At 42.1% G+C, this 22,739-nt stretch overlaps 1 protein-coding gene across 1 annotated transcript; it reads right to left on the reverse strand.

The window, feature by feature from the left end:
• Positions 1–1,070: 1,070 nt before the first annotated feature.
• Positions 1,071–22,694, reverse strand: LOC109871145 (protocadherin-17). Its single transcript, XM_020461984.2, has 4 exons — positions 19,162–22,694; positions 17,751–17,809; positions 17,408–17,580; positions 1,071–2,394 (listed from the first exon to the last, which is right to left on the reverse strand). The coding sequence occupies exons 1-4, from the start codon at positions 21,646–21,648 to the stop codon at positions 1,784–1,786; spliced, it is 3,330 nt and encodes a 1,109-aa protein (XP_020317573.1). The 5' UTR covers positions 21,649–22,694; the 3' UTR covers positions 1,071–1,783.
• Between the last annotated feature and the right edge of the window lie 45 nt (positions 22,695–22,739).

The raw sequence follows: 22,739 nt of genomic DNA on the forward strand, positions 1-22,739 counted from the left end.
GTATAAGAGCCAGATGAGTTGGAAGGGATTCAAGTTCCCCTGTTATGCGGCTTCAGTCACTCGCAGAACCCATGCCACTGTTTGATAGAGCTACAGACAGCATCAGAGGGAATAACATGGTATGTTTGGAAAGAGCTGAACCAGCAAAGACAGGATAAACGAACTAGGGCTGCCATATCATTGCTGTTGTCCATCACTTTTACCTGAAGTGCTTACCCCTGCTAGGGATTTTATTGCACTGGTGCTCTTTCTTGTTTGAAACTAGTGGTTCTCATGACAAACGGTTCCTATTCTGCTCAGGAAGGTACAGAATGGGATGTCAAGAAGAGGAAAATGGATTCAAATGGAAGGCTATTCTGCAGCTGGCTTTAATTCAGGCACACCAGTGTTAAACAAATTCCCACGTACCATACACCGGGGACTTGTTTAATGCTTAAGCAGCATCATAGGTTTGGCTGATTTGCAGTTTAATGAGGTACACTAGTGGGCTGAGGTCGACGAAACTTGCATAAACTACAGATGTAGGATCTTAATTTGAGCCAGTTCGCTACAACAGCAAAATAATCCTGCAGCAACAGGAAAGGTGAATCATTATGTGGATTATAATTAATGGACATTTTTGTAGGGGTTTATACAGAGTCCCTAAGGGAAAATCAAGCCTTAAATTTCAAAGTGGAAATTACAATCTTCAGAACCCATTTTCAACCTCAAATACACTACAAGTTTTCCTGCAACAGGGGGATCAAATTAATTGAGATCTGTGAAGCATTTCATATTGTCTGATTTCATTTGTTTGCTGTAAAAGATCATTAGTTGGTGTGTAAAAAGAAAGGTGACTGCGGTTAAGAGTATGATAATATTAAGTTAAACTTGAGAGTGGGATCTCGACCGCTATTGTAAATAGTCATGGCTTGTGTTGGTGTGTGTTTATGGGGTTGCAGATTTTTCTGACAGTTGATTAAGCAAGATAAATCATGTCAGCCCTTGAACCATACCTTGGAGAGAGAATTATGATCCTCAGGCAAAACAAAGCTTAATAGCTTTAGAGGCACCATTTGTCAAAAATAATTACATTCCATGTTTCGCAGTAGCACATGTGTATACAAATTTAATAACAACAAGTACAGCAGCTTATATTCACTTGAAAGCTCAGCTTATTTGCACATAAACTGCAGAGAAGACGACGATAAAATTACAAATACATTCATTAAAAAAACGGTTAGATTTTTCAGGGACCTCAAATTGTTTTATGAAAAGCGACATTCTCTATTTTACCAGGGCAGAGTCGCCTTTAAATGTTCATAAGACACTTCACATTGTATTATACTTGAATGATATGTATTTCAATTGTCTGAAATATCCAAATGATGTTTCTCATACACTACAGTAAGTGAAGACAAAACATTTCACTGTACATAAGCAGACAGGACTTAATACCTTAAACAGGAGCAATTCGTTCAACAGCCTCACAAAATTGGAGCTTGAAATGTGTAAAACACGGACATCTAAATTGAAGGGTATACCATGAAAACACGTAAAGGCATGAAAGCAATGGTTTTCTTCACCTTCCACTCACAGCAGTCAGAACCAACACCACACACACTTTACTTTGAACAACAAACCACAGAATCAAAAAAAAAAAAGATAGTTCAAGTCTGATGGTTTTTGGTTATACAATGCGTGTCTGGAACCTTCCTGGGTCAAAACAAATTACCCCTCCGTCATTCATCTGTGACCTCATCACATGGCGGCCAAATGAGAGCAAGGCCCAGACTTTGACCTTTTAGTTCCCAGAGTCCCGCTGGTCCAGATTGACGCACTCCATCCCCCCACATTCCTGGCTGATGATCCCAGATCTGATCCCAGAGCTGTGGATAAGGCTGTTGGACAGGGACTTGGGACTGAGGTCGCAGGACAGGTACGACGGATCCTCCAGTTCTGTATGGGGCGGTGAACACTGGCCATCTGGGGGACCATAGGCACTGCTGTCAGAGCCCCCCTCCCCGACCCTCCCCACCTCCTCCCTAGGCCCTTTGGTTGGGGAGTCCAGGGGTGTGTCCCCCTTGGTGGGGCTGCTGGACACGGAGGAGCACTCCTGCAGCAGGGGACTGAGGCCGCGCTGAGACTTTAAGTAGGGTTTGACGTTGGCTACTAGGATGATGCTGTCCCGTTGCTCCTTCCCGAACGTGCTGAGGGTTTTTCTGGCTGCACTGCGGTTGAGGCTGCCATAAATCTCTGTCTCCACCATGGCCTCCATTCCCACTGGGATGAAAAGGTTGGTGCGATTATCGGCGCTGTCTGCTTGGCTTCCTACACGTAGCTTTGGCATCCAGCATCTGTCAGAATGGCCCAGTGCACGACATTCATCTGTGCAGTGAACAGATCTGCCTTGTCCTAAGGAAAGATTTACAAAGTTCTTATTAAATGACTGATGATCGCTTTACAAAGTATAATCAAATATGCAAGTTATAGAACACAATTAAATTCAGAGCCAGCTCAATCTCCTCCCACACATACTGAAATAAAAAAGCATAGAAAAATGAATAAATCATTTCTAGGGAATAAGTACAGCCACTCCAATTTCCAGTCTGTCAGGACCAAGATCAAGAGAAAATGTGAGTTCAAAATGCATATTAAATCAAAAGGGAGAACAAAATGACAACAGTTAGATTATGTAAACTGCAACGTAGTTCTCACACATTACAATCACTGTGCTTTGAAGGCATACCCACCAAGGTAGACAAACCACACATTACAATCACTGTGCTTTGAAGGCATACCCACCAAGGTAGACGAACCACAGACTACAGTCAAGTGGGGGGGGGGGGGGGGGGGGGGGGGGGGGGCACACAACCAGTTTTACATATATACATATAAAAAGACCAACAAAACATTTTTGGAGGTAGCGCTCACCACTGCAGAGAATCTAGCCTTTGACAATGATGTAAAGAGAGAGGTCTGTATATTGAAAAGGTTCATAGAAGTATTTGCACTTTATATTTTGGACTACTGCATCTATGTCTGAGAGAACTAAAAAGCCAGTTTTGCATTGCCTTCTCACTGTACGCGGTGAATTCAAATTAGTTCAGACAATTAAGAATTAATATAAGGGTATGAGCACCCATTAAGATAGGTGCTAACAAGGCATTTTATGTTAATTTTGCAACACATACATATGGCAAAGTGGTTAAATATAGGAAACTATCATATCCCGACTCACAATGACCGTTTTTTTTCACAGCTAATAGGCAAAGAAGCACACCTGGCCTGAAACAATAGCTCTTCGTTATCAGGATTTGTGTGCTCATGTCTCGCACAACACAGACCAACCATACAGATGTACAGTAGGATTTAACTTGATCACCCTGTTGCAATCCAGGAAAAAGTGTATTTGAGGTGTTAACAAGGATTTAGAAACTTGTAACTTACATTTTTAAATTTCAGATTTGATTTTCCCTTACAAAAATTCACATGAATTAGAATCCACATAATAATTCACGCACAAAAATTGATTATTTTCCTGCTGTAGCAAACTGGCTCAAATTAAGATCCTACATCTGTATGTTACCTCCTTCCCTTGTACATACAATACTGTAGCTGTTCCTAAAGACTTTGGGATCTTACGAAAAATAGCAAGAGTAGACCGGCTGTGCCTTGCCATGATCCTGCCACAGTCAGTATAATTTAAATCTCTTAAGGTACCTTAGAGTTCCAGGACTAATCATGTTTAATGGGTCTACAATTGCAGTGATATGCCTTGTGGATGCTTGTTAAAAGCCAGGGACACAAAGGACCCATTTAAAGGGATCACATGGGTGGTGTACTATGGTTAAGTTGAAGGGAAAAACATGTTTTCCAAGAAAAGAACCTGCCTGGTCATTATAAATAGAAACAGACAAAGCCTAGCAACCGAGAACCCCAAGATGAATGCACCTGGCTTCTCCTGGAGACAATACATATTCAGAGGGGGACGCAATTGAGAGACACACAGGTGCATAAATTACCTGTATCAAAGCTGAGGGGAGACTGGAGTCTTTGATAAAGGTGAAAATACAAAAACACTACTTAATCTACTGTTGTGGCCTTTTGTGTTAGGGCTTCTCGGGATATGATTCAAAGACTGCTCGGTTTTCCTGTATAGTGCTCTTTGCATTAAGTCTAAACTATTGTTCCAGGCTACCTGCACAACTTGCTGGATTTCACTACTTATTTTCCTAGCGATAAAGAACATATACGGTATCTACACTTCCCACAAACCAGTATGTGTGTGCTGTGGCCTATAGAAATATACACAGAAAGCGTCTGACTTTTCGTGCTTGGAGGATGAACTCTCTGCACACTCAATGTACATTCAATGTAGAACTGACAAACCCTTACAGTACACATTTAATGCGACAATTAGCTTCGCTTTAAACTGCTGTACATTTTCTACAACCAAAGACAACTCTGAGTACATCAGAAAAAAGCGTTAACACAAGCTATTAATATTAAATGCATTGCCCCAGTTCTTTGCATTTCTCTTATCTTAAAAATGTAGTCCTTTAAATTAATTGACATTCCAGTCAAGAAAGCATCAGTGCTGTGTGTAAATTCCACTCTGCACATAAGAAACATCTCTTTCAATATCTTTCCATTTGATTGGCCTTTGAACAGGGTCTGGAGAATCAGACTCAGAAATATGTGCTCCAGAAAAGTGTGATTGAATTTACACCTCCCACAGAGAGAGCATGGCCCTGCCGTTTCCCCTGACACACTCACACACATACACAATCCCACACGTCCCCCTGGCAACCACAACAGTGTTCCCATCGCTGTCCTCCTGAGCACGCCACAAACAAACAGCTCATAGCAATGCAAATGGAGTGGAAAGTACTGCACAGGGATCTGATGACCACAGCCTTTCAATTCCAAGACACTTCTGTCTCTCACTGAGGGAAATGAGAACCAGCCCCACTTCAGTCAAGTCCTCCATTATCTTTCCGACTGCAGACAAACTGACTTTTATGGGAGACGTGCCTTATCTTTTATATGCATCATATCATGCAGGAAAAGAGCTACATAAACCAATCATAATCCGACCAGTGGTGAAAAGGACTTGACTGGTGGAAATTGAAATTCATCAGTGATTGTATGTAGCCTATTGACCACGCCAACAAGACTTGACATAGCTGGTATGACACACTCCTATTTTTTTACATGCCCATTCTAACGGCCCATTCTAACATTTCCATTTAAGATTCCAGACGAGGCAACTGAGAATGTCGCCCGCAGAAAAGCTGTATGAAAACGTTCTGTCAGGAGCCACCAAAAACTACCTGTCTGTTTGTACCGAAAGCATCTGTCATGCTCTTTTGTCCCTGTCTTCCAATTCAAGCTTGAAGGAAAGTTTTTTTTAATCAAGTAATGACATGATCAAATGAGACAGCCATAGGGGTACACGATGCCATGCATATGAGCTCGTTTGAACGCTAAAGCCGGCAGAGGATGTTTGAACATTCTTTCCTTCAGCCGATGGACCCTTTTATCCGCTTAACTATCATCTACTTTCCACTCTGGTGCCTTCATTTCATCTCGGCAGTGCAGCTCGACATTTCTGCGACAGGGCTACCATGCAGAAAAAAATACACATTGAAATATATTTCCTGACCTCAAAATGGATTCCAAATTCATTTACGTTTTTGTCTAAATGTAACACTACCGTTCAAAAGTTTGGGGTCCGCTTAGAAATGTCCTTGTTTTTGAAAGAAAAGCATGTTTTTTTGGGGCCATTAAAATAACATCAAATTGATCAGAAATACAGTGTAGACATTGTTAATGTTGTAAATGACTACTGTAGCTGGAAACGTCAGATTTTTTTATGGAATATCTACATAGGCGTACAGAGGCCCATTATCAGCAACCATCACTCCTGCGTTCCAACGGCACGTTGTGCTAGCTAATCCAAGTTTATCATTTTAAAAGGCTAATTGATCATTAGAAAACCCTTTTGTAATTATGTTAGCACAGCTGAAAAATGTTGTGTTGATAAAGAAGGAATTAAAACTGGCCTTCTTTAGACTAGTTGAGTATCTGGAGCATCAGCATTTGTGGGTTTGATTACAGGCAAAAAATGGCCAGAAACAAAGAACTTTCTTCTGAAACTCATCAGTCTATTTTTGTTCTGAGAAATTAAGGCTATTCCATGCGAGAAATTGCCAAGAAACTGACGATCTGGTACAATGCTGTGTACTACTCCCTTCACAGAACAGCACAAACTGGCGCTAACCAGAATATAAATTGGAGTGGGAGGCCCCGGTGCACAACTGAGCAAGAGGACAAGTACATTAGAGTATCTAGTTTGAGAAACAGATTCCTCACATGTCCTGGCAGCGTCATTAAATAGTACTCGCAAAACACCAGTCTCAACGTCAACAGTGAAGATGCGACTCCGGGATGCTGGCCTTCTAGGCAGAGTTCCTCTGTCCAGTCTCAACGTCAACAGTGAAGATGCGACTCCGGGATGCTGGCCTTCTAGGCAGAGTTCCTCTGTCCAGTCTCAACGTCAACAGTGAAGATGCGACTCCGGGATGCTGGCCTTCTAGGCAGAGTTCCTCTGTCCAGTCTCAACGTCAACAGTGAAGATGCGACTCCGGGATGCTGGCCTTCTAGGCAGAGTTCCTCTGTCCAGTCTCAACGTCAACAGTGAAGATGCGACTCCGGGATGCTGGCCTTCTAGGCAGAGTTCCTCTGTCCAGTCTCAACGTCAACAGTGAAGATGCGACTCCGGGATGCTGGCCTTCTAGGCAGAGTTCCTCTGTCCAGTCTCAACGTCAACAGTGAAGATGCGACTCCGGGATGCTGGCCTTCTAGGCAGAGTTCCTCTGTCCAATGTCTGTGTTCTTTTGTCCATCTTAATGTTTCCTTTATATTGGCCAGTCTGAGATGTGCCTTTTTTTTTTGCAACTCTGCCTAGAAGGACAGCATCCTGGAGTTGCCTCTTCACTTTGGTACGTTGAGACTGGTGTTTTGCGGGTTGCATGTTCAATAATAGTGGCTAACATGTTTTTTTAATAACTACTCTTTATCCCACATATACAACTATCTGTAAGGTCCCTCAGTCAAGTAGTGAATGTCAAGAACATATTCAACCGCAAAGACCAGGGAGTTTTTTCAATGCCCCGCAAAGAAAGGGCACCGATTGGTAGATGTGTACAAATAAAATAAGCAGAAGCTAAATACAGTACATTTCAAAAGTATTCACCCCCTTGGTGTTTTTCCTATTTTGTTGCATTCCAACCTGTAATTTAAGTGGATTTGGATTTTATGTAACGGACATACACATAATAGTCCAAATTGGTGAAGTGAAATGAAAAAAATAACTTGTTTCAAAAAAATTAAAAATAATAATAATTTGAAAAGTGGTGTGTACATATGTATTCACCCCCTTTGCTATGAAGCCCCTAAATAAGATCTGGTGCAACCAATTACCTTCAGAAGTCACATAATTACTTTTAAAAAGTCCACCTGTGTGCAATATAAGTGTCATGATCTGTCATATGATCTCAGTATACCTACACCTGTTCTGAAAGGCCCCAGAGTCTGCAACACCACTAAGCATGGGGCACCACCAAGGAGCTCTCCAAACAGGTCAGGGACAAAGTCGTGGAGAAGTATAGATGAAGGTTGGGTTATAAAAAAATATTCGAAACTTTGCACATCCCACAGAGCACCATCAAATCCATTATTAAAAAATTGAAAGAATATGGCACCACAACAAACCTGCCAAGAGAGGGCCGCCCATCAAAACTCACCGACCAGGCAAGGAGGGCGTTAATCAGAGAGGCAACAAAGAGACCAACGATAACCCTGAAGGAGCTGCAATGCTCCACAGCGGAGATTGGAGTATCTGTCCATAGGACCACTTTATGCCGTACACTCCACAGAGCTGGGCTTTACGGAAGAGTGGTCAGAAAAGTGGTCATTGCTTAAAGAAGAAAATAAGCAAACACGTTTGGAGTTCTCCAAAAGGCATGTGGGAGACTCCCCAAACATATGGAAGAAGGTACTCTGGTCAGATGAGACTAAAATTGAGCTTTTTGGCCATCAAGGAAAATGCTATGTCTGGCGCATACCCAACACCTCTCCCCACCCCGTGAATACCATCCCCACAGTGAAGCATGGTGGTGGCAGCATCATGCTCTGGGGATGTTTTTCATGGGCAGGGACTGGGAAACTGGTCAGAATTGAAGGAATGATGGATGGCGCTAAATACAGGGAAATTCTTGAGTGAAACCTGTTTAAATTTCCCAGAGATTTGAGACTGGGATGGAGGTTCACCTTCCAGCAGGACCATGACCCTAAGCATACGGCTAAAGCAACACTAGTGTTTTAAGGGGAAACATTTAAATGTCTTGGAATGGCTTAGTCAAAACCCAGACCACAATCCAATTGAGAATCTGTAGTATGACTTAAAGATTGCTGTACACCAGCGGAACCCATCCAACTTGAAGGAGCTGAAGCAGTTTTGCCTTGAAGAATGGCCAAACATCCCAGTAGCTAGATGTGCCAGGCTTATGGAGACATACCCCAAGAGACTTGCAGCTGTAATTGCTGCAAAAGGCGTCTCTATAAAGTATTGACTATGGGTCGGTGAATAGTTATGCACGCTCTAGTTTTTTGTCTTATTTCTTGTTTGTTTCACAATAAATCATATTTGGCATCTTCAAAGTTGTAGGCATGTTGTGTAAATCAAATTATACAAACCCCCCAAAAATGTCACGGTCTTCCTCCTCTTCATCTGAAGAGGCGAGAAGGATCGGAGGACCAAAATGCGGCGTGGTATGTATTCATGGTGAATATTTAATTAAAGAAAGTACAGAACACTGAATACAAAAACAATAAACCAATAACGACCGTGAAGCTATAAATGAGACCTGTGCTGACACAAGCAACTAGCATAGACAATCACCCACAAACAAACAGTGCAACCCAGGCTACCTAAGTATGATTCTCAATCAGAGACAACTAATGACACCTGCCTCTGATTGAGAACCATACTAGGACGAAACGTACAAATCCCCAAATCATAGAAAAACAAACATAGACTGCCCACCCCAACTCACGCCCTGACCATACTAAATACATACAAAACAAAGGAAATAAAGGTCAGAACGTGACAAAAAAATCTATTTTACTTCCAGGTTGTAAGGCAACAAAATAGGAAAAATGCCAAGGGGGGTGAATACTTTCGCAAGTCACTGTATCCCTTTAACCATGGTGAAGTTATTAATTAGGCTTTGGATGGTGTATCAGTACACCCAGTCACTACAAAGATACAGGCTTCCTTCCTAACTCAGTTGCCAGAGAGGAAGGAAACTGTTTAGGGATTGCACCATGAGGCCAATGGTGATATTAAAAAGGTGACAGAGCATTAATGGTTGTGATATGAGAAAAAGGCAAAATCCTAGAGGAAAACCTAGTTCAGTCTGCTGGGAGAATGGGAGTTGAATTCACTTTTCAGCAGGACAATAACCTAAAACACAAGACCAAACATACAGTTGAAGTCGGTAGTTTACATACACTTAGGTTGGAGTCATTAAAACTCCTTTTTCAACCAATTCCAATTCAATTTCTTGTTAACAAACTAGAGTTTTGGCAAGTCGGTTAGGACATCTACTTTGTGCATGACACAAGTCATTTTTCCAATAATTGTTTACAGATGGATTATTTCACTTATAATTCACTGTATCACAATTCCAATGGGTCAGAAGTTTACATACACTAAGTTGACTGTTCCTTTAAGCAGCTTGGAAAATTCTATAAAATGATGTCATGGATTTAGAATCTTCTGATAGGCTAAATGACATCATTTGAGTCAATTGGAGGTGTACCTGTGGATGTATTTCAAGGCCTACCTTCAAACTCAGTGCCTCTTTGCTTGACATCATGGGAAAAACAAAAGAAATCAGACAAGACCTCAGAAAAAAAATTGTAGACCTCCACAAGTCTGGTTCATTCTTGGGAGCCAAATGACTGAAGGTACCACGTTCATCTGTACAAACAATAGTATGCAAGTATAAACACCATGGGACCATGCAGCCGTCATGCCGCTCAGGAAGGAGGAGCGTTCTGTCTCCTAGAGATGAACGTACTTTGGTGAGAAAAGTGCAAATGCATTACCAGAACAACAGCAAAGGACCTTGTGAAGATGCTGGAGGAAACTGGTACAAAAGTATCTATATCCAGAGTAAAACGAGTCCTGTATTGACATAACCTGAAAGGCTACTCAGCAAGGAAGAAGCCACTTCTCCAAAACTGCCATAAAAAAGCCAGACTACAGTTTGTGGGCAGAATTGAAAAAGCGTGTGCGAACAAGGAGGCCTACAAACCTGACTCAGTTACACCAGCTCTGTCAGGAGGAATGGGCCAAAATTCATCCAACTTATTGTGGGAAGATAGTGGAAGGCTACCTGAAACGTTTGACCCAAGTTCAACAATTTAAAAGGCAATGCTACCAAATACTAATTGAGTGTATGTAAACTTCTGAGCCACTGGGATGTGATGAAAGAAATAAAATCTGAAATAAATCATTCTCTCTATTATTATTCTGACATTTCACATTCTTAAAATAAAGTGGTGATCCCAACTGACCTAATTCAGGACATTTTTACTGTAATTAAATGTCAGGAATTGTGAAAAACTGAGTTTAAATGTATTTGGTTAAGGTGTATGTAAGCTTCCGACTTCAACTGTACACTGGAGTTGCTTACAAAGACGACGTTGGATGTTCCCGAGTGTTCCAGTTTGGACTTAAATCGGCTTGAAAATCTGTGGCATGACTTAAAAATGGCTGTCTAGCAATCATCAATAATCAGTTTGACAGAGCTTGACGAATGGGAAAATATTGTATAATCCAGGTGTCCAAAGCTCTTAGAGATTTATCTAAAAAGACTCACAGCTGTAATCGCTGCCAAAGGTGCTTCTACAAAGTATTGGCTCAAAGGTGTGAATACTTATGTAAATGAGATATTTCTGTATTTAATTTATAAATTTGCTAAAATGTCTAAAAACATATTTTCACATTGTCATGGAGTATTGTTTGTCGATGGGTGAGAAAAAAAATCATGTTTTCACCTCACAAATGAATTGCAGTTTCACAAAACACATTTGCTGTTTCACATGTAATAAAACTCTGCATGTGAAAACCAAACTTTTCACACGTGGAATTGCAAGTTCACGTGAAAACCATTCACATGTGAAAATCTAATTTGCAGTTTCACATGTAAAAAAAACATTCACATCATTAAAATCTAACTTTCACATGTGGAATTGCAAGTTCACATGTGATGGTGAAATGTTGTTATTCTCCTCACATGTCAAAAGGTGGTGTTAACATGTTGCACAGGCATATGGATTTGCAAATTCTGTAATGCAATTCTGTAAAAAGGTAACTTAGCCGACCTGAGTATAAATACTCAAGTGTGCATTATTTCTTATTTCTGAGCCATCCGTTTGGAGTGTTACTGCTGCAGACACACGCCTCTGTTCTTCATACGTTGGTCAGTGACCGTTGGAAGAAGAACAGTGAACAGTGGGGCACATTGTCCGAAAGTGTTCAAAATACATTGAAAACATCCACAATAAATCACAGCTCAATTTGAGCAACTCTATAAAAAAAAACAGTTCTAGTTGACATTAAAGTGTGAAAATACACATGTGAAAGTGTAACGGACATGAGTCGGTCATGGTTGAAAATGGTCACGTGATGAGGTAGCCACGTGATGTGCGACTTCACAATTAGTGTTGGCCCTTTTGGTCGAATGGTCAAGACGTTGTGTGCGACCTGGGTTGTGCAACCCGGGTTGTAATCCCGACCAGTTACAAAGGCACAAATGTGAAACTTATAATATCACGTGTGAAATGTTGGGAAACCACATGTGTCTGAATCAAGTAAAAATGTACATGTGAAAAATCCATGTGAAACTTCACGTGTGTCTGAAAACCAACTGTCTGTTTTTCCCACATTACATTTCCAAGTGATTTGTTCACACGTGTTCACACATAGTTGTCTGAAAACCATTTATTGTGTGTTTTTTTGTTGTTGTTGTAAGGGTATACACAAATTATGAGTATTATGGTCTAGCTAGCTTGGTAAAAATAGAACATTGTATATACTGTAGAGAAAGCTAAATTGGCTAACCAACTGTTCCTTGCTATCGCTTCCATTGATTGAGCCCAACACTCAAACATGACTGCGTATACCGATTAGCCAGCTAGCTAGCTACTTCAATAACTCTTCAAATGTGTCTGCCTTATTTTGTTTCCATTAGTTGAATGCAGATAATGTGCTGACCTGAAGGCAATGATCATGTAAACTAAAGCAGTGCAAGCCTTGTAATTGTGTTTGTCAATGCTAGGCAAGAATCGTACTTTGGACAAAATGTGTCAGAAGAATGTTGGACAAGCTGCAAATCTGCAGAACCAAGCAGAACCATTCAGCCACTTTTATTTATAAACTGCTGATCAATGAATACATCCCCCTCATTACTAATTAACCTGTCCACAGCAACACTGATGATCCAAACAGATGGTGCCTGATGTCCTAAAGTTAGCAGCATCCTTTTTTAAGGTAAGATAGAACTTTTGCTAACTAAGGTGTTTAATAAGCAGTCAAGCAATGTATATTTTTTTCCAAATTTGATTCACCATTTCTCTTTTCTTCACAGAGGTAAAGATATTTATAGCTGAACGACTTTGTAAGCTTTGACTGTCATGCTCCTAACTAATTTCTCATCTTCACATGTGTCTGTTCCATTTTGTTTCCGTAGGTCATGAACAGCCAAAATCATGTTTCATGAAATTGAATGATGACCAAAGTATGAAAAATGACTGTTGCTTCTACATTGATAAAGTTTGATTATAAAGTTACTGGTCCCCATGTCAAATGCTTGAATTAATTATTAAGGGGTATCAGTCAAGGAGAGCTCTGAATATAAACTCCCCGCCCACTCAGCCTGTCTTTTCACATTTCCTGATAGTTGGCCATGAAAGAAAAAGTACTTTTCAGAATGACTGTTCAGGACCTTTAATGGAAGAAAATGCTGTGTAGCCCAGAAGATCATAAAGTCATTGTAAGTAGAGTTTAATAAGACCTGGATTTGTGAGTCAATGCTAAGAATGTTGTCCAAGGGAATGGCCGGAACACGGAAGAAAAATGTTCCCATGCTGCAATCCTTTAACAATGCACATCATTCTGAATTCTAAATTGCCTATCTGCAATTAATATACTCCCCTAATTCCCCTGTCCACAGCAACATCGATGGTGCAAACTGATGGTGCCTGCCTGGTGTCTATACGAAAGCAGCGACATTTTTGAAAGGAAGATTGAACTTAAGTTGAATATGTGTTCAATAAATGCTCAAGCAATCTACATTATTTCCCAATTTGGTTCAACATTTCCTTTTTCTTTACTGATACTCTACACGACCAAAAGTATGTGGACACCTGCTTGTCGAACATCTCATTCCAAAATCATGGGCATTAATATGTTGATTCCCCCTTTGCTGCAACAACTCCACTATTCTGGGGAGGCTTTCCATTAGATGTTAGAACATTGCTGCGGGGACTTGCTTCTGCTCAGCCACAAGAGCATTAGTGTGGTCGGGCGATGACGTTGTGCAATTAGGCCTGGCTCACAGTCGGCATTCCAATTCATCCCAAAGGTGTTCGATGGGGTTGAGGTCAGGGCTCTGTGCAGACCAGTCAAGTTCTTCCACATCAATATCAACAAACAATTTCTGTATGGACCTCACTTTCTACACATTGTCATGATGAAACAGGAAAGGGCCTTCCCCAAACTGTTGCCACAAAGTTGGAAGCACAGAACCGTCTATAATGTCATTGTATGCTGTAGCGTTAAGATTTCCCTTCACTGGAACTAAGGGGCATAGTCCGAACCATAAAAAACAGCCCCAGACCATTATTCCTCCTCCACCAAACTTCACAGTTGGTACTATGCATTGGGGCAGGTAGCGTTCTCCTGGCATCCTCCACCAAACACAGATTAGTCCGTCAGACTGCCAGATGGTAAAGCATGATTCATCACTCCAGAGAACGTGTTTCCACTGCTCCAGAGTCCAATGGAGGTGAACTTAACACCACTCCAGCCGAAGCTTGGCATAGCAATCTTAGGCTGTGTGTCTGGCTGCTTGGCCATGGAAACCAATTTCATGAAGCTCCTGTAGAACACTCGTTTTTAAAATTGAACCTTAATTTAACTAGGCAAGTCAGTTAAGAATAAATTCTTATTTACAATGACGGCCTACCCCAGCCAAACCCTTCCATAACCCAGACGACGCTGGGCCAATTGTGCGCCGCCCTATGGGACACCCGATCACAGCCGGGTTGTGATACAGCCCGGGATCGAACCAGGGTCTGTAGTGACGCCTCTAGCACTGAGACGCAGTGCCTTAGATCGCTGCACCACTCGGGAGGTCATCAGTTGTGCTGATGTTGCTTCCAGAGGGAGTTTGGAACTCGTAGTGAGTATTGCAACCGAGGATAGACGATTTTTACGCGCTTCAGCACTCGGTGGTCCCATTCTGTGAGCTTGTGTGGCCTACCGCGTCGCTGCTGAGCCGTTGTTGCTCCTAGACGTTTCCACTTCACAATAACAGCACTTACAGTTGACCGGGGCATCTCTAGCAAGGCTGAAATTTGATGAACTGACTTGTTGGAAAGGTGGCATCCTATGGCGGTGCCACGTTGAAAGTCACTGAGCTATTCAGTAAGGCCCTTCTACTGCCAATGTTTGTCGGTTTTGATTGCATGGCTGTGTGCTCGATTTTATACACCTGTCAGCAACGAGTGTGGCTGTAATAGCCGAATCCATTCATTTGAAGTGGTGTCCACATACTTTTGTATATATAGTGTATGAAACAAGATGAAACACCCCACCAGAAGCAATCAACAACCCAGATTCAGTTCCATAATTGCTTTAAATAAAATATTTACAGATTTCTTAATGCAAAGTTTATTTAATGTGATATTGAAAAATATAAACGTAAAATATACAGTACCAGTCAAAAGTTTGGATACACCTATTTATTCAAGGGTTTTTCTTTATTTTTGCTATTTTATATATTGAAGAATAATAGTGAAGACATCAAAACTATGAAATAACACATATGGCATCATGTAGTAAACAAAAAAGCTTTGCACACCTTTGGCATTCTCTTAACTTGCTTCACCTTGAATGCTTTTCCAAAAGTCTTGAAGGAGTTCCCACATATGCTCAGCATGTGTTGGCTGCTTTTCCTTCACTCTGCGGTCCAACTCATCCCAAACCCTCTCAATTGGGATGAGGTTGGGTGATTGTGGAGGCCAGGTCATCTGATGCAGCACTCCATCACTCTCCTTCTTGGTCAAATAGCCCTTACACAGCCTGGAGGTGTGTTGGGTCATTGTCCCGTTGAAAAACAAATGGTAGTCCCACTAAGTGCAAACCAGATGGGATGGCGTAACGCTGCAGAATGCTGTGGTAGCCATGCTGGTTAACTGTGCCTTGAATTCTAAATAAATCACTGACAGCGTCACCAGAAAAGCACACCTACACCATCACACCTCCTCCTCCATGCTTCAAAGTGGGAACCACACATGCAGAGATCATCCGTTTATCTACTCTGAATCTCACAAAGACACAGCGGTTGGAAAAAAAATCTCAAATTTGGTTTCTTGGCCCAAGAAAGTCTCTTCTTATTATTGGTGTCCTTTAGTAGTGGTTTCTTGCAGCAATTTGACCATGAAGGCCTAATTCACACAGTCTCCTCTGAACGGTTGATGTAGAGATGTGTCTGTTACTTGAACTCTGTGAAGCATTTATTTGTGCTGCAATCTGAGGTGCAGTTAACTCTAATGAACGTATCCTCTGCAGCAGAGGTAACTCTGGGTCTTCCTTTCCTGTGGAGAGACAGTTTCATCATAGTGCTTGATGGTTTTTGCGACTGCACTTGAAGAAACTTTCAAACTTCTTGAAATTTTCCAGATTGACTGACCTTCATGTCTTAAAGTAATGATAGACTGTCATTTCTCTTTGCTTATTTGAGCTGTTCTTGACATGATACGGACTTGGTCTTTTATCAAATAGTGCTATCTTCTGTATACCACCGCTACCATGCCACAACACAACTGATGGGCTCAAACGCATTAAGAAGGAAAGAAATGCCACAAATGAACTTTTAACAAGGCACACCTGTTAATTGAAATGCATTCCAGTTGACTACCTCATGATGCTGGTTGAGAGAATGCCAAGAGTGTGCAAATCTGTCATCAAGGCAAAGGGTGGCTATTTGAAGAATCTCAAATATAAAATACAATTTGATTTGTTTCACACTGTTTGTTACTACATGATTCCACATGTTTTATTTCATAGTTTTGATGTCTTCACTATTATTCTACAATGTATAAAACAGTCCAAATAAAGCCAAACCCTTGAATTAGATGCATTTCCAGAATACATTTCAAAATATAAAGAATTGGACAAATCATATATTTTCAAAAATATATTTATTACTTTTTTCAGATGCATTTTCAATACATTTTCAGATGTATTTTACATATCTTTTCAAATGCATTTGAAATACAATTTGCAATGCATGTATTTTAATGTATACGTATATGATTTGGCCAATTCTTTCTTTACATTTTCAAATATATCCTGAAAATGCACCCAAAACTATATTTAAAGAAATAAAAAAATAGTATCCATGAGTTCATCTGACTCTGAGGTAGATCAAATCCCAAAGTATCCCTTTAAATGTATTTTTTTCCATACGGGCTGAGCTACAATATCATGCTGCCTCATAGAGCTAAGATTGAATTACTGCTGCCTATGTCCTGTGTAGCTCAGTTGGTAGAGCATGGTGCTTGCAACGCTCGGGTTGTGGTTTTGAATCCCACCCGGAACCAGTATGAAAATGTATGCACTCAATACTGTAAGTCTGCTAGATCAGGGTTTCCCCAAACTTAGTCTTGGGGTCCCCCCTGGGTGCACTCATCATCAGGCTATGATTATTTGAATCAGCTGTGTAGTGCTAGGGAAAAAACTAAAATGTGCACATGGGGGGCCCCCAGAACTGACTTTGGGATACCCTGTTCTGAATGACTAAATTGCAATTGCATAGAATTCATACTGCTGAAATCTTGTTTAAGTATTATGATTTCAGGAATCTCTTTGAGGTGTACACTGTACTATCATTATTGGCTTTAGCTTTACCCTGAGGATGGTACTGTAGAACTGGGGATAAACAGACTGTGTACATGTGTTTGTAGTGCATTTTGGCTTGGTGCAGTGATTGGAAAAACAAGGGTCTGATACAAGGGTCCGTTAAGCATCTTTAAGATGTCAGAGAGAGAGAGAGCTTCCACTCACCCTGCTCGAGAGGCTGGCCATTAACCGCTGTGGCTTTCATCTTGATGGCCTCCCTGGCAGACGTGTCGCAGTGGGAGCCTTTATTAGTATCCTGGTCACTATCAGCCTGGTCACTATCACCATGGCCACTGTCTCGGAGGCTTGCTCGCTCTGCATCCTTAAATGTTGAGCTGCTGCAGGATGAGGAGACAGGAGAGAAAAAAACATAACTCATTGGTGGTGGCTTCCGTCTGTCTTTCTTGTGATCGCCCTTGCGCCCTATTTGACGTGCTTGTTCTGATGGCTTGATATTGAATAGAATGTAAATGGCGGCTGTCAGGTAGTTATCATTTAGCGGCCTTACCTTTGAGCAAATGGCTGCCTGTTGGACGTATAATTGGGCTCCGAGGGAAAATTATCCGTCTGAGAATTGAAGAGAGATAATTATTTGTGTATTGTGCACCAGAATAGTTTTCCTGTGTGCAACAGTTTATATGAGCAACATGACATATTCAAAGGACACCTCCATTAACTATGGCTTGGCCTGCATTCAGATCTGTACATCCGAAGCATTTAGGAACACATTAAATCCTTACTCGTTACATCCATTTTTTTAAACTCTGTCTATGAATTTGAGAGTAGTTACATTTCTCCAGGTGCATACCTCAGCTTTAAAAAAAATCAAAACAGAGGCGGATTGTCCTCTTTGTTATTGTTTCAATTAAGGACTCTAGCTTCAATCAAGCATATTCCAGTGTGAGACAGCAGCAGCTATCAGTGGCACCACGATAAGAACAAATCTCCTTTATGTCCATATGTGCCTGTTTGGCGAGGGAGAGAAGTAATGCATCAGCCACTGTCATCTGCATCCTTGTTTTTTCTCATCTTGAGAATAATGTGTTTGTGTTGATCACACCCACATGCCCTAGCAACTGGTGACAGCGCCAGCTCTTGTCATCAGTGTTATCATCTCCAAATGAGACTGTCTCTGAGACTGTCCTAGATATTTACATAATTTACAACTGAAAAGACCGCTGTGCTAAATAAAATTACATGCACTCCTTGTCAATTTAATATGCTGGCTTGCATAAGCAGCCTTGTCATCTTTTACAAGGCAGGGCTGGACCCTATTAATGTCTTATCTTTCCAACATTGGATTTGGATGTGTGGAACTGGCCCATGTTTGTGGAGGGCAAGAAATGGGATTGTAAGGTTATGCTGTGTGCATCTAGCTGTCTGGCACAAAATATTTCACTAATGTGATCAGACAAGCTGTTCAAACACCTGTCCAATCCCAGATTTCGGGCAGGGTTTTGTTTTCACTCTGTGGCAGGAGGATCTGGCAGTGGCAGTACAGCAGCGCAGTCCAAGACCCACACGGTTTGCATATCTTACAGAAATGGTTTCCTGGTTATTTAGACCACCTGTAAGGTGCTGCTAGAAGTGACTCGTAATGGGACAATTTGGTTAGGATCTCTGTGGAGGAAATGTAGATCACAAACAATCTACTCTAGCACACCAACAACCGGTATAAAAAACACAGTGTCTTTTCATATATTATTTCTTCAATGTGCTTGTGGTGTATCATACTGCATTTTTTGTCCTTCAATTTGCACCATATGGCGCCAGACAGGGAATACAAATGATAACAAGGATGTCTGATTGCATGAGTATTGATTTGAAGAATGACCTCTCTTGTGGCAGATTTGTATAAAATACCATGGAAGAATAAAAGGCTATTAAAAAAAACATGGTACAATGACTCTGTTTCTTACCTGTATCACTGACATTCTATTCATAGGAGTCTCTGTGGTAAGCCCTGCGAAGCTCGAGTGACAGCCAGCCCGAGGCACCGTCAGGCTGTTGGAGGTGGTTTTCAGGTACATGACCTCTGACCTGGGCAGCGTGAGAGGCAGGGGGCTGGTCGTCTGGTAGTCGAAACAGATAGGTGAGGTGATGAGAGATGGGCTGCTCACCACGTTCATCCTGCTCACAGAGTCCCTCTCCTCCATCTCGCTCTGCACCAGCATGATTTCATTCTTGTTGATCCTTTTCTTCTTGCCCTTCCCCACTGGGGGATTGGAGTTGGAGTACTCAGCCATGCGGCACTTATAATTCCCAGCCTCCTTATCTTGATGCTTGGACTTAACGGCGATGGCAGTCATGACAGCCAGCAGCAAGACAGAGATGATGCAAAGGGTGATGATGAGGGGCAGGGACAAGTCCCAGTGCTGCTGCTCCCCGCTGGCCCCGGACTCCCCTCCTGCCATGGCTCCTGTGCTGGCCTTAATGATCAGCTTGGCCACAGCAGAAAGTGGGGGCTTGCCGTGATCGGTTACCTTCACTACCAGCTCTACAGCTGGGGCCACGTCCTCCCACACAGCATGGGCAGTCCTGACCTCGCCGGCCACAGGGTCCATCTCAAACAGGTGCTCCTCGTTACCCTCAGAGATCTCGTAGGTCAGACGACCGCTCTCGCCGAAGTCATGGTCGACTGCTCTCACCGTGGTCACTATGTACCCCAGGCCTACATTTCTAGGTATCATGATTTCTGCAGTGTCATTTAGCAGGAGGGGTAATACAATAACTGGTAGATTGTCATTGACGTCAAGCACACTGACCCTGACTGTGGCACTGCTCTCCATATGAGGAGACCCTGCGTCTTTAGCTTGAACATTGAACTCAAAGAACTTAGTTTGTTCATAGTTGAAAGACCTTGAGGCGTATATGGCTCCGTTGGTAGGATTGACAGACACGTAGGTGTAAACTGACACGTCTCCGATGTGCGACGGCAAAATGGAGTAAGACACAGTTCCATTCCGACCTATATCTGGATCATGAGCCAGAACTGAGCCTAAGTACTCCCCTGGGATGTTGTTCTCAGGCACCTGGAGCACATAGATGGTCTTGGTGAAACGTGGTGCATTATCATTCTCATCTAAGATTTTCACTGTGAACGATTTGGTGTAATTCAACGAAGGTATTCCGTTGTCTCTGGCCACTATAGTCACGTTATATTCGTCTTTCAGTTCCCTGTCTAGAGGTCTGTCTGTGAGCAGAGTGTAAAAATTATCATTGTTTTCCTGCAGCCTGAATGGTACATTGCCAAGCACTCTGCATTGTAGCTGGCCATTTCTTCCAGAATCTTTATCAGTGACTCTCACCAGGGCGATGACAGATTCTGGAGGTGCTGCCTCACTGATAGCTCCCTGGCGGACTGAGACAAAACTTATGACAGGCCAATTATCATTCTTGTCAAGCACTTTGACTGAAATCTTACAATGGCCAGGGATGGGGTTAGGCCCCAGGTCCTTGGCCTGCACGTCAAATTCAATGGTTGGATTCTCTTCATAGTCAATTTCTCCCTGAATCTTTATTACACCTGTGTTGGGGTCAATAGAAAACAACTCCTGGACTCTATCAGATGCATATCCACTGAAAGAATAGACTACCTGTCCATTGCTGCCCTCATCTTGGTCTGTTGCATTTAGGTCTATCAGCATTTTCCCAGGTGGTGAGTTTTCAGGGAGCTCCAGCACATAGGCGGGTTTGTCAAATACTGGGCTATTATCATTTGAATCAGTAACTCTCACATTGATTTGCATGGACCCTGATCTTGGATACTCCCCTCCATCAATGGCTGTCAAAAGGAGGGTATGATGGGACTGATCCTCCCTATCTAGAGGTCGCTGAACTACCAATTCCGGATAGATGGTTCCCTCGCCCCTCAATTTCAAGTCCAAAGAAAATGTATTGTAATCATCTCTGGTGACCTGATAAGTCTTTATTCCGTTTCCCCCAGAATCTGAGTCATGCGCAATTGTTAGAGGGAAACGTGTCCCAGCAGCTGCATTCTCTGAAATATCAATATTGATGTGATCTGAGGGAAAACCTGGCGAGTTGTCGTTTATATCCACTACATCAATCTTGATCATGCATATTTCCTTGTCGTTGGCAAACACTTCCATGGAGAGCTGACACTTGGGGCTGCGTCTGCACAATGTCTCCCTGTCAATTCGCTGTTTGGTAAAAAGCAGCCCACTCTCCGGGTCCACATCAATGAGATGTGGAGCAGAATTCTCCAGAACTCTAAAGTTAGATTTTTCCCCTCTCTCCACCGGTCCAAATCCGGCATCCTTAGCAATGTTTCCGATAACAGTTCCAGGTCCCTGCTCCTCTGGAACGGAATAATTGAGATTTTTCAGAGTCCGGGCTTTAGCCCAAAAGAGAAGGAAAAAGATGACAGGAAGACGCATATCCATTTACTGTGTAGGATGCGCGTGCTTAAAAATTCCCGTTTTAACTTCCAACCTGTTGATTTGTTCAGCGACCACACTACGACTAAAATCACACGAGACAGGTAGTTTTGTATCCAACACAACGGAGAGGTTATTAAATCGATTTCTTGCTATCTTTTCTATATTTTACGCTGTCCTTTTAACCTCCTTCACATGCCGTACAGCTATGATGAACTCTTTGTGTAAACAAAGATGAACGCCCAAAGACATATCACGCATTAACGCAATACAAAATGTAACATGTGGCAGACGTGATTCGCTGGTGCGGCGAATAAAATATATTCGGTGATTTTAAAGCGCTTATGATTTCCCCTGTTGCTACAAGGTTACAAACGTTTGTACATCCCGCTATGCTGAAGGTTAGGCAGTACAAAAGCGCAATGCCCTTATGCGACATCTATAGCCTACCTAAAGCAAAATACCCGAGATACTCATTCATTTAACCATTCATTTCCCAGCACAGTCAGCGACCATCTATACAGTATACTTTTTCTGAGCGCTACACACTGTTGCATACAGGTTATGTACACATGGACCAACCCATAAAGGAAAGCAGATGCATCAAATAAATATGCTCCTTCGGGACCACGTTTTACATTTTCCTTTCATTCACGAACATTTGGTGAGCGATAAGGACTTTTGCCCGATAATTGTCCTATAATCAGTCCAGTAATCCGGTAATCCAGTCCAGTTGGACCTCGTGCCCTTGCATCCCGCATTGATTCGGGGTAAGAACATCAACAATGCTCGTTTAGAGGTTAAACAAATCCAAGACTTCAGGTGCACAACGTTGTAGATTTTTTTTCCGATATGGTCCCCAAATAATTCTGTGTTCAATTATCCGGTCACGTCAACAGTTGAAAACAGCTCTCTTGGCATTGAGATCTGGTTACCAGTAGAATCCTCCCGACGCCCTACACACTGACTCCAGTTTATATCTTGGTGCATTTAACATTGTTTCTGATCGTCTTCCAACCAATGAGTGAAACTGTGACAGATCCTGCCTTGGGGGTTTTCTCCAATAGGTCTGGCAAGTTCGCATTGAACGAGGGCTG

This window comes from Oncorhynchus kisutch, linkage group LG26 (genome assembly GCF_002021735.2).
Source record: "Oncorhynchus kisutch isolate 150728-3 linkage group LG26, Okis_V2, whole genome shotgun sequence".
Lineage (NCBI taxonomy): Eukaryota > Metazoa > Chordata > Actinopteri > Salmoniformes > Salmonidae > Oncorhynchus > Oncorhynchus kisutch.

Coding starts and splice junctions, on each gene's coding strand:
- LOC109871145 (XM_020461984.2), bottom strand. CDS start 21,648: ATGGATATGCGTCTTCCTGTCATCTTTTTCCTTCTCTTTTGGGCTAAA. Junction 17,581..17,750: donor AGGCAGCCATTTGCTCAAAG/GTAAGGCCGCTA, acceptor CTCATCCTGCAG/CAGCTCAACATTTAAGGATG. Junction 2,395..17,407: donor TGGCCAGCCTCTCGAGCAGG/GTGAGTGGAAGC, acceptor ATCTTTCCTTAG/GACAAGGCAGATCTGTTCAC.